The sequence below is a fragment of the Chrysochloris asiatica genome, unplaced genomic scaffold (genome assembly GCF_000296735.1).
Source record: "Chrysochloris asiatica unplaced genomic scaffold, ChrAsi1.0 scaffold00018, whole genome shotgun sequence".
NCBI lineage: Eukaryota > Metazoa > Chordata > Mammalia > Afrosoricida > Chrysochloridae > Chrysochloris > Chrysochloris asiatica.
Window position 1 is genome coordinate 1,213,262 of NW_006408536.1, and position 20,228 is coordinate 1,233,489.

Genomic DNA, 20,228 nt, shown 5'->3' on the forward strand with positions numbered 1-20,228 from the left:
TTGAACTGCCAACCTTGTAGTTTGCAGTCCAGTGCTGATCCTAAAGTTCCACACCAGGAATCTACTGACATATAAGTTGTTGTTAAGTGCCGTTGAGTTGATTTCAACTGATAGCGTCCCTGTATAGGGTTTCCAAGGAGCAGCTGGTGAGCTTGAACCATTGACTTTGCAGTTCAAATGCCTTTGCAGTCTGATGTATTAGCCCACTGCGTCACCCCAAGACTCCACTGACATACATGCTGAGTAGTAAATGAATATTTGTTGGAGAAGTAATGACTGAATGGTTACGAACAAATCCAATTTCTAATAAAAAAAAGATTTTTATCTATTTCTTTTGTAAAGTTATGAGAATATCTTTATGAACCATTTTTCCAGTTAGTGATGAGATACAATTATGAATATTCATTTCAGAAATTTAATCATAAAATTTCAAATTATAGAAACACGACCACCTTTATATTGAAGATTATAATGTGGTCTTTCATTTATAAATCTAATGGTAATAAAGTCTTGTATAGCTTACAGAATTAAGAAAGTTTGTATTCAGTAAGCATTTTGAATCTCCGGCAAAGATTTACAACCTAAGAAACCCTTCCTAGGGTTGTTAGGAGTCGGAATCAGTTTGATGGCAGATTTGGTTTGGGTTTTTTTTTTTTAACCTTAGTGTCTCCCAAGACTATACTCCTGAGCTCTCAAACTCAAGATGTTCAGTAATGTCTAAGAAGTTTTAATAACTTTGCTACTTGTATGCTCTTCTATATTCATGAATATATTTGCAGCATAGGTAAATACATATGTAGACATATCACCTATCAAACCTATATTTTTATCAATAGGAATAGCCCCATTCTTCTTTCCACAACCTGCTCAGCTAGCTTGTCTACCTATGCATCTATTCATAAATTATTGTTACTGCAGCATCGTGCATGTAATAGTATTTACCTTGTTTGCCTTTAATTATTATTAAAGTGTCTTCCTTTGCCTTCATCATTTTTGGCTGAACTCCCTCTAGTTAGTAATGATCCTCCTTTCCAGTACACCTGGAAAATCTTTTCTTGAATTTTTATGATAGTGGTCTCATGCAATTTGTCTTGTTTTGTAATTGACTTTTTTTACTCAGAATAATGTCCAGTTCCATCCATGTTAGAAGGTGTTTTGAAGATTCATCATTATTCTTTGATGTTGCTTAGTATTCCATTGTGTGTATGTACCACAGTTTATTGATTCTTCTATTGATGGACACGTTGTTTCCATCTTTTTGTTACTGTAAATAATGTTGCAATGAACATGGGTGTACATATATCCATTCATGTCACGCCTCTTATTTCTCTAGAATATATATGTCATAGTGGGATTGCTAGATCACACGGCATTTCTATTTCTAACATTTTAGGGAAGCATCATACTGTTTTCCACATCAGTATCATGTATTACTTTACTTCTTTGATACTGCTATTCAAATGTTTCTTTTCACTCACTCATTCATTTATTCATTCATTTTGCTTACTTGTTTGTTTTATAAGTACCTTCTATGTACCAGATGTTGGGAGTGCTGGGTGGTGCAGTAGTTAATACATTTGGAATTAACTTCCAAAAGGTTGGAAGTTTGAGCCCAACAAAAGATTCTTTGGAAGAAAGGCCTGGTGATCTGCTTCCAAAAAAATCAACAATTTGAAAACTCTATAAAGCTCACTTCTACTTTGACACAGTTGAGGTTGCCATGAGTTAACATCAACTCGATGGCAACAGATTGGTTGCTATATACCAGGTGTAGTGCTTTGAGTTTTAGAGATTAAATGTTGGAAGAAATGTGCTTTTGCTTTAAAGGGGTTCATGTCTAGTTGCAGAGCCAGGCATGTAAACATAATAAATCGCTCAAGATATAAATGAACATTTAAGCATCATAGTGCTAAGCCTTTATATATATATATATATATATATATATATATGGGTAAAAGAAATGCTATGTTATATGTACAATAACCAGGGGCCAGGTGAGCAACTCACATTGTGGGTGTTTGTGCATGTATACATGTGTGTGTTTCTGTCAGGTACTGTTGAGGCTAAGAGTCAGAACTGCTTGGTATAGTACAGGTCAATGTCTACAAGGTTTTTGGCATTTAGTTTTATCTGGGATACAGAAAATGTGAATGAATAATGTTATGGGTGATAATAGGTAAACTTATGTTTGGATTTCTCTGTTACATTATGTAATTTTTCTCTTTCTCTTTTCAAAGCAAATCACGTGCCTTGTCAGTAAATATTTGGTTGAGGGCTTCAAGGAACCAATTAATTTGCCTTTCCCCAAATTAGGTCAGAACAATAGGATGATGATTCTCTGTAGAGGAAAGTTGACACATATTTTCTAAATTTACAGTGTTGCGGAGTTTTCACAGATAGAACTTAATCTCTTTGCATTATACGGGTGCTTGAAATAGTCCTGGTGTGGCACTGTGGGCTAATGCGTCAGACTGCAAAGTCATTTGAACTGCAAGGTCGATGGTTCAAGCTCACCAGTGCTCTTTGGAAACCCTATACGGGGTCGCTATGGGTCGGAATTGACTTGACAGCACTTGACAACAAGAACAAAGAGCATAAAGTGGGATGTGGATAACACACACATACAAACCTGCAACTTATTCAGATGAGGCTTCCTTCAGCTCAGAACTCATAAGAGTAAGTGTGATGAGGAGAAACCATACAAAGAAGGAAGATTGTTGTCAGGCGCCATCGAGTTGGTACCTACCCATAGTGACCCTATGCACAGCAGAACAAAACACTGCCCGATCCTAGGCCAGCCTCACTACTGTTGCCACACTTGAGTCCATCGATGCTGCCACTTGACAAATCCATCTCATTGGGGCTCTTCCTCTTTTTCTCTGACCCTTCACTTTACCAAACAAGAAGGAAGATACTACTATTAAAAAAAAAAAAATCCTGATGTGTTCCTGATGTTCTCTGGACTGCAAAGATGGTTTGAACTGCAAGGTCAGTGATTTAAGCTCACCAGTTGCTCCTAGGAAACCCTATACAGGGTCGCTATGGGTCGGAACCGACTCGACATCACTTACCAACAACTACAACAACTGTAAAAAAGAGCAAAAAGGGCCTCAGGTGTCCAGTTTAGAAGAGGGCTGGTATGTATTAAGGTGTCAAACTTCACTGATGCCCTCTCAAACTCAAAATATCTTAGAAGAAAAAGTAATTGCCGTATCTCTACTAGGAATTTACTTCTCAGCATGTCGTACAAATCGACAGGCACAGATGGAATGTTCCAACATATCTCTTGAGATAAAAAGGTTGAAAGTGGCGTTGTTGACTCCTTTTACGTTACCGGAAGCAGTGTTGTTCCTGAAAGCAATCCTCCATCTGAGGGTATATAGTGTCATCATTAGATCCATTCAGTCTAATGTTGGCAATGCTTTGGATTGGCCAAAGAACCTGAAACATATGGACTGCTGAGAAAATCAATGCTGTTGTTGGTGGAGTGGGTTCCGACTCATAGTGACCCTACACAGGGCTTCCGAGGCTGTAAATCTTTATGGGAGCAGAAAGCTTCATCTTTCTCCCGCGGAACAGCTGGTAGTTTCGAACTGCTGACCTTGCAGTTCGCAGCCCGATTCGTAAGCACTACGCTACCAGAGCTCCTTGAGATAACCAATAGAAGACTCCAATGTTTCTCCTCTCTGAAACATTGAACTCGTCTTAAAAAAAAAATAAAAATAAAAAGTCGTGTGACACTTTGAGGCCTTTGCAATTGGTAGAGATATTTGTGCATATCAAAGCTGATTGAAATGCCTACAATACACCAAATAGTATGATAAACTTCAAAATTTGATGTCATTATTATTTTCCTTCATTAGATGTTAACATATTTCCTAGTTATTAAAAAATATTAGAATACAATATATTCAGCAAAAAATCTTGTTATTAATTTCTCTTGTGAAACAGCTTTTAGTCAAAATCTTGGTGATTCCACAGAAAGAGAGACCATTAAGCCAAAATAAAAATAAGCCCAAATGCTGGTAAATTTCCTCCAATAGGAATAAGAGAAAATTCCATTTCTTATGGCTCTTGAATCATTGCACTCACTCTTGGTTTTCTGAATGCATACAAATGCTGAGGATAGTAGCTAGTAATTTGCCTTGCTCACCCATTTTGTAAAGAGATACTAAACATTGATTTATTCAAAATGTTTTCCTATTAACAATCTGTGAAGTAATAGACATGTTTTGGGCATTCACAATAGCAGAACCTACCATTACTTGATTCCTTTTAAGGAATTTAAATTGTGACGAAGTTGAGAACAAAGTCTGTGACTTGAGTCATTTAGTGGTCTCTGTAGATGGGATCCAAGAATGATCTATGTTCCACAATGAATTCTCTTTTACTGAGATGCCAGCATCTTATTGTCTCCTACTATGCAACAGTTTTCAATGCTTGGAAATTTGCAGTGGTTGGAGACAATAATGTGGAAGCAAAAAATATCCAATAGTTTCCAATAATTACAGACATAAAGTCAGAGCAAGGCAAATACGTTTCAATGTATTTTAAGTATGTATAAATAAGTTAATTTTATAGCAACCAAATTAATGATAAGTTTTCCATAAAAAACATTCATTGGCTATATCAAAACAGATTTTACTTTTTCTCAGCTATTTTTCCTGACTCTATTAAACAAGCTCATTGTAAAGAATTTGAAAAATGCATACAAACAATAAGAAGGAATTAAAGGTCACAGGGAATCACAATGCCCTGAGAAAACCATCATAATGCTTTAATGAAATATTGCCACTTATGTCTTTATAATGTATTAGGTTTTGGTATAAGCAGGTGGCCTAGAGCGTTAAATGCTAATACTCCACAAAATCGTATGTTTTAGTTTCTACTCTGGACGTTTTGAAGTGGAGTTGCCCAAGGTGGTTTCCGAACTCTGGTAAGTGCAGTGGTACGAGTCGAGTTGCTAACCTCATGATCGGTAGTTCAAAACTACCCATTGTTCCACAGGAGAAAGATGAGGCTTTCTGCTCCTGTAAAAATGTATAGCCTCAGAAACCTTATACAGGGACGCTATGAGTCCGAACCAACTCCACAGCACATAACCACCACCATTTTAGTAAGAATCTCTGTGATGAACTAACTGTTTAGCTTAATGCACTATTCACATATCTATCTACCCATTTATCACTATAGATGCCTGGTCCAGCAAGGCCAGGCTAAGAGAATTATTTCACAACACTATGGAGTATTGCCTTCCATAACTAATAATCATTTTTGGCACACTGAAAAATATTCTCTCAAAAGAAAGATGAGAAGAGAATCAAACTCTAAGGGAAGATATGGGTTTCAAATTTCAGTTAGTCTAATAGCATTGTTTTATAGATGAGGAAAGTACACTGGTATGTGAATAGTTGAAAATATATTTTAATATGACCTATTTTTATGTGACTACTGAGTTGTCAGTGATAATAGTCTATTCGAGAAGGCAGCCAATTTAGAATTTTATTGTGATAGCTTTAATATATTCCTCTACATTACTTTCAACACTGAGACAGTTCAATAATATAGACATATTGGTTTGTTTTCAAAGAATTAAAAGTGCACCTGAGCAATTGTAAGCTACTACTTTGATATTGGAGGGTAATAGAAATGAATTTTTAGTCATATTCATTTTACATTACATGTTTGAAAAAGAATTCCAAACAGATTTAAGTCCGTCAATTTATTTTTCATTCTTTCAGACTTACATAATCGCTTCTTCCATTTGAGTTTGCATGTCTTTGGCAGCTATGACCAATCAGTACTTTGAAGTTATGCAGTTGCATAAGGACTTGTAATTTCTATATTGCAGTTACGAGGGCTTGTCATCTATAAAGAGTCTGAGTGGACTTTACAAATCGACTTTAAACTGTAAGAAAATCCCATAGAAGAGCTGCTACTTCATTTCACTTTGAAGATTGGCAAAATGAGTCATGCAAATAAAAAACTCTGTAACACCTGCTTAGTGGCCTAAGTGAGTATTATTACTCACCCAGGCTCTACTATGTTCTTATGCTCTCTGCTCTTGGGCTTAGAACAATTACTTTACAAATGATAATAGTACAGAATAATGATACAAAGACACTTGCTGTGGGTCATACACAAGTGAAGAATCAAGAACAAAATATGCTCAAGGAACTTATGTTTTCTTATTACAGTTCATAATCTCTCTTCGGTCTGTCTACATTAATATCAAACTTCAATTAATGGGAATGACTCTTAGATGGTTTAAAAATGTTCTTTTTGGACTTTTCTAATTATACCACTGGATGGTTTTAGGAATTAAAAATAAAATTTACTTTTCTAGCAATCAAATGCCAGTTTTAATTTAAGAAAATCAATCTCCGGATATATTATTCTTCATAGAACACATGCTAAAAATAGCCCACGTGCCCTAAAAGTAGAGACAAAGAGAAAACACATTTCTTACAGATGGCAAATGTAATTTTGAACACTAAAATATAATACAATTTACCATGGCAATCTACTGGAAATCAACACATTTTTTCCTGCTGTATGACCTGAGAGAATAGTTAGCAGTTTTTATGTGTCATGTCTAATTTCTCACTTTGCTGACCTGGTTGCCAAAGTTCAATATACAGAAACTGCTATTAAAAGTTATGCCTTACATTTTGTGACCCAATTGTACCATTTCTCAACTTCGTGCAGAATTCTCTCAGTGGCATTCAACAACAGCCACAGAAATATATATACACATCTCTCTCTATCTCCAACAGTACTGCCTTAATGCCCAGGATGGTAGTAGATCATGTGTGGCAGCAATGACTCAATTATTAAGGACACCTAACATAGTACTTGGTAGCGTAGTGGTTACGAATTGGGCTGCGAACCGCAAGGTCAGCAGTTCGAAACTACCAGCTGCTCTGCGGGAGAAAGATGAGGCTTTCTGCTCCCGTAAAGATTTACAGCCTCGGAAACCCTGTATAGGGTCGCTATGGGTCGGGAACCGACTCCACGGCACTTAACAACAACAACAACATAGTACTTGAAGTCCTGGTATGGCACTGTAGGATCAGCACTGGACTGCTAATCACAGGGTTGGTGGTCCAAACCTACCAGCCACTCCTTGGAAACCCTATCCAGAATTGACTCAATGGCAATTAACATTATCATAGTACAATAACAATAGAATAAACACTGGAAGGCTAATCGCAAGGTCTGCAGTTCAAACCCATCAGCTGCTCCTTGGAAACCCTATACAGGGTTGCTATGAGTCAGAATCTACTCTTAACAGCAGCAACAACCAACAAGAAAGCACATAGATATTTGTTTAATGAGGGTGATTTGTAGATTTTTTTTTTTATTGTGAACTGAGTGATAGTTTACATGGGAGAACATCAGCTTTACATTCATCCTATCCTATTTCGTTTCATTGCAATGACTTGCAGATTTTTAAATACAGAAATGCTACATGAGTCATATCCTTTAAACAACCTACAGAGAAATGAAATGTCAAGCGGGCTATGAAACATCATCAGTCAAGAGGTTATTTTGACTTCGAATAAAATTAAGAAGTTGGTTCTGAAAACGAAGAGTGAATGGTGTGTTGTTGGGTGGTAGCCATGAAGATGCTACCCTGTTTGTGATAGCTGACCACACACATGGAATTCTGTGTGTGCCAGATGATTCATTCCAGTGGCTTTTAGACTGAATCATTGGTTCTAAACTACCTGTTCTTCATTTTCCACCACAAATCTGAGTTCTTAATGAACTCCCTCTGCCCCGACCTTAGGTTTTCTTGTATTTTATAGCTTTTGTTAGCTGCTAGACTGATGTCTGTGAAACGGAACTCTTGAACAAACAGGCGCTGTTTATCCAGTTTCTGCTACTGCACCTTTTCTTTTCCTTTGCATTTTCGTGTTTTCCAGTCATATCATATGGGGAGGTTCCATTTCCATACTATGCCCATCCGTCATTCCTAGGCAGGCTTGAGAGTTGACTGAATGTAAGTGTTCAAAACAGGAAATCAGCAGTATTTACAGCCCATCATACATCTTGTTCCTCCTTGAGAATTGGTATTTGCATAAGCTGACCACCAATGCATTTATTTACATATACGTATATTGTTGAGACATTCCTAAGAGTAATTGCTTTTCTAAAAAATGGAATATGTAGAAATTATGTCCAACAATGAGTGCCCTCTTCATTTAAGGGTGGTAATTATCTGAACAATTTAAGATGCCCTCTCAGACATCTCTCAGAATATTGAATGTGTTCTACAAAGCATGATTTTATTGGAAACGTGAAGCAAGTAACCTCATTAAGAGTAGAGTGTGAGGGCAATATTACTACTGTTCAAATAGGTTCAAAGGTGTTGAACAAGTAAAAAGAATAAGGCAATTAGTTGCAATTAGTCAAACTGACTGGCTCCACTCTGCTTCCATTTTTAGCCCAAGGAAACAGTGAAATCAAGAGAGGTAGTTGCTCTTTACCTATTAGATCTACCAAGTTTATTAGAACATCTACATCTACGTTGAAGCTTGTTGTTGTTGTTATGTGCCGTGGAGTCGGTACCGACTCATAGTGACCCTGTACAGGTTTCCGAGGCTGTAAATCTTTACGGGAGCAGAAAGCCTCGTCTTTCTCCTGTGGAGCGGCTGGTAGTTTCGAACTGCTGACCTTGCGGTTCGCAGCCTGATTCGTAACCACTACGCTACCAGACGTTGAAGCTAGGTCCTTCTTATTCCAAGTGTATCTCACAAACTAGCATCAGTAACAATATGGAACTTGTTTGAAATTCAAATCTCAAGTACTATCCCAGACTACTAAATTTGAATTGCTTTTTAACGAATTCCCTAGATGCTTTGTATGTACTGCAAAGTTTTTAAAGCACTGGTGTGGGGGATGGGGGTGGGGGTTGTCCAGATAACTCTCCAAGAAAGAGTTCAAAGCACAAGCTTCCTAATTTTAGCTGCTCTGCATGAGAAAGAAGACACTGTCTGCTCCTGTAAAGATTTACAGTCTAGGAAATCCTATATAGGGTCGATCGCTATGTATCCAAGGAACTCTGGTAGCATAGTGGTTATTAATTGGGCTGTGAACCTTAAGGTCAGCAGTTCAAAACCACCAGCTGTTCTGTGGGAGGAAGATGAGACTTTTTGCTCCCGTAAAGACTCACAGCCTCGGAAACCCTGTACAGGGTCACTATGAGCCTGTTCCAACTACACGGAACATAACCACCACCACCACTAAGTATCTGGAATCAATTACACGGCAGTGGTTATAGTTTCGAACTGCTGACCTTGAGATTAGTAGCCCAACTCGTAACCACTATGCTACTTGTGACCCTGTATAGGGTTTCAGAGGAGCCTCCCTAAAATCATAGAGTATATCCTATGTTTAAGAAAATGTGTGGTGCTGTAGGATAAACACTGCACTGTTAACGCTAAGGTTGGTGGTGCAAAGCCACAAGCCGCTCCTTCAAAACCGTATAGAGTTGCTGTGATTCAGAACCCACTTAACAACAATAACAAGAAGAAGGAAATAATTAGTCCAGAGGGTTACTTTTCTGGTCTGCAATTTTATTAGCAATCCAATAACCTATTGCAATGTTCAGGTCAAGAAATCAAAGGTACTAAATCTTTAACATCGGACATTTCATGCTCCTGGCCTTAATCATAGCCTTCAAGTGTGTTTGTTTCTTAGTTTTGGCATTAGTTACCAAGAACCAAAACAGAACTGGAGTCAGTTGGTAAGATGGCCTACAGAACTGAGAAGCAAGGAATCAAGGAGACTATTAGAAAATAGAAGATTTTGACTACAAACTGTCAAATCATATCTGAGGAGAGAATCTGTTCAATCTGATGGCTCTGACTGGGGATGCTGCAACAACATAGCTGAAGTTCCTTAATAGACTCTCTGTAAAAGTGTCACCAATTCAGTTTTTAGTGGGTCCTTCTTTTTCTAGGGAAGATACTCTTTCTGTTTCTTGGGAGATACTGGCACTTAGAGGTGGGAGATTTTGATGTCTGGATATGGTTTGGTTTTACATATTCTGAAATCAGTGGCCAAAGATGCCCAGCTCCTAGAGAGGTTTTAAACAGTTCTATGGTCTTACTGTACTGCTCAGTAAATAAATACACTACATACTAACAAGGAGAGGGGCACACATTACAAAGATGACTCATTACAAGAAAGAATTGGGAGTTCACTGGGTCTAAACTCATCTGGCTTTAAAACAATACATCCTAAATTATGTGCACGTTAATTACATTACTAAAGATATTCCGAGGACTAGGGAGTTTATTGAGCAAGTCTAATTCCTATCGATTACAGTCTTCAGAGGCAGAAAGGAAGTGTGTGCAGGAAGTAAAATGGGTTTGAGGGGGAATAGAGAAAACCTAGATGTTTATCATTATTAACTAGAGCTAGTCTCTTAGCTAGATACTTTGCCAGTTCCTAAACTACTTCGTGATGAATGAATTGCCTTATTATTGTAATCAATATATCTAAACATAACCATTTAGAATAGAGTTGCTAATGAACATTCTGTTAATGTGACAGTTTCAAAGCCAAGCATTCGATAGGAAGCACAATTTTATGTTAGGAATGTTTAATATCTATCTAATTAAGAAAGTAGATGATGGCATTTCCAAATTATATTGGTTTTTATTTCCTGTGCATTTCGTTTTATGAATGCCTCCAACAATGCCAAGCACATAGTAGGTTCTTAACAATTACCATGAAATGAATGAATGAATGAATGACTTTCTCTTTGGGACAGCACATTAAAATGAGAGTAAAACAAATATTAAGTCAAACACAGAATCAGTGTTAGCAAATTGTCAGAGCAAAAGTTGATCATTTTAATGAAAGATGATGTATTCAAGAAGTTTATAATGGAACACACTGTTGCACACTCTGTACTATGAAGAATATTATAAACTTGGAATAGACAAATCACTTAATAGCTGCTGACATTTATTAGGTACTAATTAGTATATGTTGGAGCCCTAGTGTTGCGTCATAGGATAAGCACTCGACCTCAAGGTCGGTTTGAACTGCAAGGTCAGCGGTTCAAACTCAACAGCCACTCCTTGGAAACCCTACACAGGGTCACTATGAGTCGGAACTAATTTGGCATCACTTAACAAAAACAACAGTAAATTATGCGTTGGAATTCTGGTGTGGCGCTGTAGGATAGACAACTCGACCTCAAGCTGCTCCTCAGAAACCCTATACAGGTCATTATGAGTTGGAACTGACTTGACATCACGTAATAACAACAACAAGAACAACAATCATGTGTTGGAGTCCTGGTATGGTGCTGTAGGATAAGCACTAAACTTCTAAGCTCAAGGTCAGTGGTTCAAACTCACCAGTTGCTTCTTGGAAACTCTTTACAGTGTCACCATGAGTCAGAATCGACTCAATGGCACTTAACAACAACAAAGTCATGCACATATAAATATATTTGGGCAGAGGGTTTTGTTCGTTTTTTACTCCAACGCCCTTCATTGACTAAATACATATGTTACGTTCTAGGGGTAAAAAAAGAAACAAAAAACGGCTATATTGTTAGTTGTTCATCTTTACTTTCTACTCATGTTGTTGTTAAGTGCCTTTTGAGTGGATTGCCACTCACAGTGACCCTGTATAGGGTTTTCAAGGTGTGGCTAGTAAGCCTGAACTGCTGACCTTGCAGTTCAAACCACCCTTGCAGTCGAGAGCATTAACCCTCAGCGTCACACCTCCCCCCAAATAAACTACCCTAATGCTGTCTTCTCCTAGACAGTGAGATATCCATTTTACTAGCCTTTATTAACACGATTCAAAGGGAATTTGCTGGCCAATTAAGCGGGAGGAAAAATCTTCAAGTTACCTTTTCAACCCCAGAGTTTAGGATTAAACTTTGAAATGAAAATAATTATAAATTTGCTGAGTAAGAGAATATTGAGAGTAATTGTTCCCAAGAGTACAAAGTTTTCACTGAGTATAACGTAGGAAAAATATTTTTTTTTCTCTTATACACGAAAAATTTCACTAGCTACATGTTGTTAAGTTGTTAAGTGCCGTCGAGTCTGTTCCAACTCATAGCAACCCTGAATAGGGATTCTGAGGAGTGGCTGGTGGGTTTGAACTGCCTACCTTGTAGTTAAAACCGACCATGTGGTCCAGTGCACTATCCTGCAGCACCACATCAGAGCTCCACTAACTCCATTGTTGTTGTTGCTGTTGTTAAGTGCCGTCAAGTTGGTTCTGACCCATAACAACCCTGTATAGGGTTTCCAAGGAGCAGCTGGTGAGCTTGAACCAGTGATTTTGTGGTTCAAACCCAGTGTGTTAGCCCACAGCGCCACACCAACACTAACTACATAGCAAGGCTCAGATTTTACAGTTCTTTTTCTAATTCCTAACACTACAAGCCCTATGTTTTAACAGACACACATATACACATCTATATGCACTTAAAAAACAAAACAAAACCCATGTGTAAGGTGTTAGAGCTGCTATGGAGTCAGTGTTAATGTGTAGACATTGCCCACTCAATCACAACTTATCTTACGTACTTTTCAAGTATTAATGATGGGAGGATGTTACACTGGCATGTGTTAGCCAAAGTGAAAAAACTGTCAAGAAATTTTGCAATGTGGAATCCATTAGGCATCATTCTGATATCAAAGGAAAAACCTTCCAATAAGAAACACCATCTTTGACTTAGACTCATTAGGTTATTTTAAACGGACTTGCCTATTTCTAATAATAAATAAGTAAGTAGCACTTAATTAATACTTCCCTTGTACAGATTCTGTACCAACTCTTCAAATTTGCTGTCTGCTTTCATCCTTTCAACATACTTAAGAGTCGGTAGTACTACTTTTCCCATTCTATATGCCAGAAATCTGAAGCTTAGGGAAATTAAGTAACTTGTCCAAAGTGAAATTGAATTTGATTCTAGAGCCTGAACGAAAGTCAGCATCCAACGTGCTGTGTGGTCCTTATGCTAATGTGAATACATTAGTTAGCATAAATTTGTGTAGAAAACCAGCATTTGGGGGGTGGGGGGCTGGGAGAGGGTTTCCTGCTGATTTCCCTTTCTGTAGGTTGAGTTGATCATTCAAGCTTAAGAAGGTTGCACTCACCTCGTTTATGAAGGAGAACGCTGGCGTGTCGACGCCCGTTTCCATTTTCAACGTAGCAGGAGTAATTTCCCAAGTCTCCTTCTTCCACAGAGTCCACAATTAATGAGATGGAAACTTCTTGTTCCCCAAGATGCTCCTTAAGAATTCTAAATTATAAAACAAAACAATACAAAACCCACACAAACATAGACAGACATGGAAATTAAAGAAATGTAGATGAATTTGATGTAAAAATACCTACAGCATCTGTGCTTCAAATTTGGCTATGAATTGATGCTATCTTAATTAAATTATATCATGCCCTTTTCTTCTTCACTTTTAATGAGGAAGCTTGTCTTTGTAGATGCTAATGAAGTTGCAGTTAATTATCTCTCTTAGCAGGAGGATCACACTGTCATAACAAAGAGGTGAGAGAGACCTTGAAGAAAAGTTTACAAATTGCTTTCTCTTTATGAAGAAATATAATGCAAAAGCGAGAGGAAATTCTAATGTCTTAGGCTGAAGGTCCAATTATATATAAGGTTAATAAGAGAAAGAAAGGGACATTTCTGAGCTATTTTGACATTTGTTGTAACTTGCCACCCTGACTTTTTAAAATGATAAAATCCAATAGCCTGTTCTTAAAGAAAATTGAAATAATAAACCTGTAGACTAAATGTTCTGATAAGCTGTTTAATTCTGACATTTAAAATTAATGGTAAAAACTCACTTTCCTCACTCTCAAAGGTTTTACTAATTTCAGAACAAGTGAAAAACGATTTCAAACTAGGGCTTCCTTTTTCCTTGCTGTGAATGTCTCCACCTCCACCCTCCCACCTGTTTGGAAATTCATTTCTGTTTAACAATTCCTAATACAAAATCAAAGAAAAATACGTTTCTACAACCTTCCTTGAGCACACACAAAACCAGATGGGTGAAAGTAAGGAGTTTTATGACCCCCCTTTAACTTTAGCATTTCACAGTCTATGATAAAAAGATAATAGTGACATTTCAGATATGAACAATGTCAAAGAACTTAAACTGGAGAATTGCCCATCTGACCTCTCAAGAGACCAGTTTGAGCACACCTATTATTTTCCTGGTGTGGCACTGTGGGCTAATGTGTTCTCAGACTGCAAAGTCCTTTGAACTGCAAGGTCAGTGGTTCAAGCTCACCAGCTGCTCCCTGGAAACCCTCTACAGGGTCGCTATGGGTCGGAATTGACTAGATGGCACTTAACAACAACAATTGTTGTCCTGGTGTGGTGGTGTGGGTCAATGCGTCAGACTACAAAATCATTTGAACTGCTAGGTCGGTGGTTCAAGCTCACCAGCTGCTCCTTGGAAACACTATACAAGGTCTCTATGGGTCGGAATCGACTCGATGGCACTTAACAACAACAACAACATTGTTGTTATGTGTCATCTAGTCAGGTCTGACTCACAGGAATGGTTGGTGGCTTTGAACTGCTGACCTTGTGGCCTTGTGGTTAACAGTCCAGTGCTTATCCTACAACACCACACCAGGACTCCTTTTTATTTGTTACCAGGAAAAAAAACCCCAATTGAAATAATCTTGTATGACAGTTTTATACATTTTGATTTGCAAATGAACATTTTCTCTTACACCTTTGATAAAATTTTAGAAGGGGAACCTTGTTCAAAACATACCCAGAAGAAACAACCTTTTAGATAGGAGAATATTTTGAAATGATCAACAATTTAATTCTGTTATAAATCAGTTATTATTATTAATAGCCTTATTTATTTACATTTTGATTAAAACTGAGTCTGGTAGCATACTGGTTATCAGTCGGGCTGCTAACCTGAAAGTTATCAGTTTGACACTACCAGTTGTTCAGCGGTAGAAAGATAAAGCTTTCTACTCCCATAAAGATTTACAGCCTCAGAAACCCTATGCAGGGTGGCTATGAGTCAGAACTGACTCCAGGGCACACTACCACCACCACCATACCTAAGAAGGAGGCCTGGTGCGGCAACATAGGATAAGCACTCAACCTCAAGCTCAGTTTGAACCACAAGGTTGGTAGTGCAAACTTACCAGCCACTCCTCAGAAATCTTATACAGGGATGCTATGCTTCGGAACAGACTCAACAGCACTTAACAACAACAACATACCTAAGAAAATTTTTATTGCTGTTAAGTGTTACTGAGTCAATTCTGACTCATGGCAACCCTGGGTTTGTGAGGATCAGATAGTGGGTTTGAAATGCTGATCTTGCAGTTAGCAGTCCAGTGCTTATCCTACAGTGCCACACCAGGTTGAGTGTGGTGCTGCAGGATAAGCACAGTTACTGTTTCCTCCAAACAATTAAAAAAAAAAAAAGAGCTCATAGAAACAAAAGGTGTCCTGGTGTGACACTGTAGGATAAGTACTGGACCAAAAAGTCGCTTGAAACTATAAGGTCGGTGGTTCAAACTCACTAGATGCTCCATGGAAACACTATACAGGGTCACTATTGAGTCAGAACCAGTTTGAAGGCACTTAACAACAGAAACAAAAGGCACACTATCACATTTTTTGTATTTTACAATATTTTGGTCCACCTCACACATCTCTAAGTGAAAATGTTTCATGATTCCTTTTAAATTCTTTGCAAATAGCACTGCTGTCTTACAATTTCATTGTCAGTCTTTTATCAATGTTTTGCCTGGTAGTGGTGGTGGTAGTGTGCTATGGAGTCAGTTCCGACTCATAGCGACCCTATACAGGGTTTCTGAGGCTGTAAATCTTTATGGGAGCAGAAAGCCTCATATTTCTTACACGGAACGGCTGGTAGTTTCGAACTGCTGACCTTGAGGTTAGCAGCCCGACTCGTAACCACTATGCTACCAGTTTTACCTATTTGCCCTTGAATACTGCACTGTTTTTTTTCCATAATAGTATCATAGTAACAGCAACAACAACAAAAGCCCTAAGGAAAAATACCACTTTCTTCTTTCTTTTAGTTTACTTTCTATACCCTAACAGAACAAATGCTTATCTTGACTGTGCAAGTAAAAAAAATAAAATAAAATAAATTTTTTTTTACCTGATATCACTTTCCCAAACTCGATTTTCATCCAGATCTTCAATAAACTTCTCTCCTTTCATCCAGTAAATTAAGGGACTGACATCTCCGCTATATCCAAAGAAGGCTCTGCAGGTTAGATTAGCTGAATCACCTATGGGAAGAAGTGATGGAAATGTGTTATAAAACTATCTGTACACACTTACTTTAGGCACACTGGAAGGTAACATTTTGATCACCTCATTGATTTAATGAAACATCTCTCTAGAAGAACAATTTTTCAGGTATTTTCAATCTTTGTCAAATTTATAGAATGTACGCTTTTGACAGCCAGGCTTCTTTAATGGGATGAGATTTATTTATACAATTTCAAAGTGTATCAGTCAGTTACTTTGTAAAGCGCTCTTCAATTTAGGTTTGTCTGATGTTTTCTCCCGATTAGATGGAGGTTATATATTATACAGAAGGATACCACAGAGGCAATGCACCCTTCAGAAAGCAAGATATCCAGGGGTATATAATGTTGATAATTATAAGATAGAGCAGGTAGAAGATGTTTCTAAGTCATGAATGTGAGAAATGAGACTGAAATACTTGGCTGGAAAAGAAAAGCAACTGTGAAGCCTGGGATCACAGGAACTGTTCACTTGTCTGTCAGTTTGTTGTACTGTGGTGACTAGTGTTGCTGTGATGCCACACAGGGTCACCCATGGTGGACAGGTTTCAGCAGAGCTTCCAAACTAAGACAGACAAGGAAGAAGGACAGGTGGACTACTTCTGAAAGGTTAGCCATTGAAAACCTTATGAATAGCAGTGAAACTTTGTCTGATATAGTGCTGGAAGATGCGCCCCATCAAGTTGGAAGGCACTCAAAATACAACTGTAGAAAGGCTGCCTTCTCCAAGTATAGTTGACCATAACGACGCAGATCGAGTGAAACTTTCGGGCCCTTCAGTTACTGATGGCGAACAACTCCAAATGAGTAGAAACAGTTGCAAACATCCATTAATAATTGGAATGTGGACTGTACAAAGTATTAATCTAGGAAAATTGGAAGCTGCTCCTTGGAAACCCTAAACAGGGTTGCTATGAGTTGGAACCTACTTGACGGCACTTAAAAACAATATGGGCAAGATATTGAACCACACAGGAAACATCAAAAGAAGATGGAAGGAATACACAGAGTGACTGTAACGTTTTGAGATAGCATATTAACAAGGACCAACAGTATTGAAGAAAGAAGTTCAAGGTGCACTGAATGCAAAAAATAAACAAGTCTCCAGAAATTTACAGAATACAAATGTAAATGTTTCTCTGGAGGCCCTAACTCATCTCATCTATGCCAAGAAATTTGGATGACAGCTACCTGGCCAGCTGATTGGAAAAGATCCATATTTGTGTCCATTCCAAAGAAAGCAAATGGAATGCAGAAATCATTTAACAATATTATTAATATCACATGCAAGCAAAAGTTTGCTGAAGATAATTAAAAAATGACTGCAACATTACATTGACAGGGAACTGCCAGAGGTTCAAGGTGGATTCAGATGAGAACATGGAGTAAGGGATAGCATTGTTGACATCAGATCGATCTTGGCTGAAATCAGAAAGTACCAGATATATGTCTACTTGTGCTTTATTGACTACACAAATGTATTTGACAGTGTGAATTATAACAAACTATGGATAACATTGGGAAGTATGGGTATTCCAGAACACTTAATTGTCCTTATGAGGAACCTGTACCTAGAGCAAGAGGCATTCATTGAAAATAACAAGGGGATACTTAATGGTTTAAAATCAACGAAGGTATGTATTAAGTTTGTATCCTTTCACCATACTTGTGCAACCTGTATGCTGAGAAAATAGTCTGACAAATGGGATTATATGAAGGAGAATGTGGTATGAGGATTGGAGAAAACTCTTTAACTACCTTTGAAATGCAGATGACAGAACCTTGGTTGCTTAAAGTGAAAAGAACTTGAAATACTTATTCATGAGGAACAGTGATGACAGGTTTCAGCATGAATTGAACCTCCGTGTATAGAAACCCAAAACCCTCACAACTGGACCAATAAATAACATCATGATAAGTGGAAAAACGGAAGGTTTGAAGCTGCCAAAGACTTCATTTAGCTTGGATCACAGTCAATGTTTATGAAAACAGCAGTCAAGAAATCAAACAATGTGCTAAATTAGACATCTGCTGCAAAGACCTCTTTAAAGTGTTCAAGAGCAAAGATGTCAGTTTGAGGATTAAGGTGCAACTGACACAAACCCTGCTATTATTAATTGCCTCATATGCATGTGAAAGTTGGACAATGAATAAGGAAGACAGTAGCAGAATGGATGCATTTGAATCATGGTGTTGGTGAAGAATATTGAAAGTATCATGGACTGACAGAAGAACAAATTTGTCTTGGAAGAAGTACAACCAAAATGGTCCTTAGAAGCAAGAGTGACCAAACTTTGTCTCTAGTACTTTGGACATGTAATTTGGTAATTTGGACATGTAATCTAGTAATTTGGACAGACCCTACAGAAGGGTCTTATGCTTGTAAAAGTGGAGGGTCACTGAAACAGAAGAAATGGATTGACACAGTGGCATTAACAATGGGCTCAAACATAACAATTATGAGGATGGCCCAGGACTGGGCCGTGGTTCGTTCTGTTGTGCATAGGGCTGGTATGAGTAGGAACCAACTCAGTGGCGCATAACAACAACAGCAACAAGAAAATCATATTGAAATATGTTTACTTCAAAAGGAATAATATTTTAATTAAGAAAACCAACTTATACTCAGGTTTTGTTGTTGTTGTTAAACGCTGTCAAGTCAGTTCCAACTCATAGTGACCCTATATGAGGTTTCTGAAGAACGGCTGGTGGGTTTGAACCACCGCCGTTGCAGTTCAGGTCTACCTTGGGGTCCAGTGCTTTATCCCACAGCACCACACCAAGACTCCATACTCAGGTAGATAAGCACATTTATAAACAGACAACTCATGTATATAAATACATAGGATTTTCATTAAAAGTAAAATCAATGACCCTGCTGTGGAGATTAGTTTCTTCCAATATGCTTCTCAGGGGAGACCATTCTAATGGTGCATAGATTGGTTGATTACTTAAAAATGTAGGTGGAGATCCCTGACTTAAAGGTGGAAGTTAATTTAATGCCTGCAGAAGGCCAAGTTTTATTTCAGTACAGTTGATGCCATTTTGTAAGCACCTGGTTTCCCCAGCATTAGAGAATGGAAATAATATTTCAGCACATGCTAGCTTTGCCCCAGCATTGTTGTTGTTAATTGCCTTCGAGTCGGTTCCAACCCATAGCGACCCTGTACGGGGTTTCCAAGGGTGTAAATCCTTACGGGAGTAGAAAGCCTCATCTTTCTCCCGCGGAGCGGCTGGTAGTTTCAAACCGCTGACCTTAAGGTTCGCAGCCCGATTCGTAACCACTACGCTACCAGAGCTCCTTCATTAGAGAATGGAAATATTTCAGCACATGCTAGCTTTGAGATCTTGCTTCCACCAGGTGGAGTCAGAAATTGGAGAGTGGAATGGGCCCTGCCAGGCTGCACTACCTATAATTTGGATTGGGGTCAAGGATGAATGTAAACAAGAGTCTGAAAGGAAGGTCCTTGCATCTGAGGCAAGCAAACTTTCTCATTTAACTGGAGCCATAGATTCCTGGTAGCACAATGGTTCTGAGCTCCACTTCAAAAGGAAAGGCTGAAGGATCAAACCTACAAGCTGTTCTAAGGGAGAAAATGCCTGGAGATCTGCTCCTGTAAAGATTGTTGTTGTGGTTGTTGTTGTGGTTGTTGTTGTTAAGTGCCATAGAGTCGGTTCACAGTCCAGTGACGATCCTACAGTCCAGCCACACCAGGAGTCCTCCTATAAAGATTACAGTTTAGGAAACCCTACGGGTCAGTTCTTCTCTCTCATATACATCACTGAGTTGAAATAGACTCTAAGGCACATGCCAACAACAGTTTGTTTGTTTTTAAACTGTTTTAATGTGAATTATGTGATAGTTTACATGGGAAGACTTTAGCTTTACATTCATCCTA

The 20,228-nt window shown here is 38.2% G+C and overlaps 1 protein-coding gene across 1 annotated transcript in view; it reads right to left on the bottom strand.

The window, feature by feature from the left end:
* The window catches only part of IL1RAPL1 (interleukin 1 receptor accessory protein-like 1), a 1,809,453-nt gene that overhangs the window by 40,974 nt on the left and 1,748,251 nt on the right, over positions 1-20,228 (bottom strand). Inside the window, exons 7-8 of the mRNA XM_006835561.1 lie at positions 16,176-16,308; positions 13,143-13,288 (exon numbers count right to left, since the gene is read on the bottom strand). Coding sequence (XP_006835624.1) covers positions 13,143-13,288; positions 16,176-16,308 — 279 coding nt within the window. The remainder of the gene's footprint in view (positions 1-13,142; positions 13,289-16,175; positions 16,309-20,228) is intronic.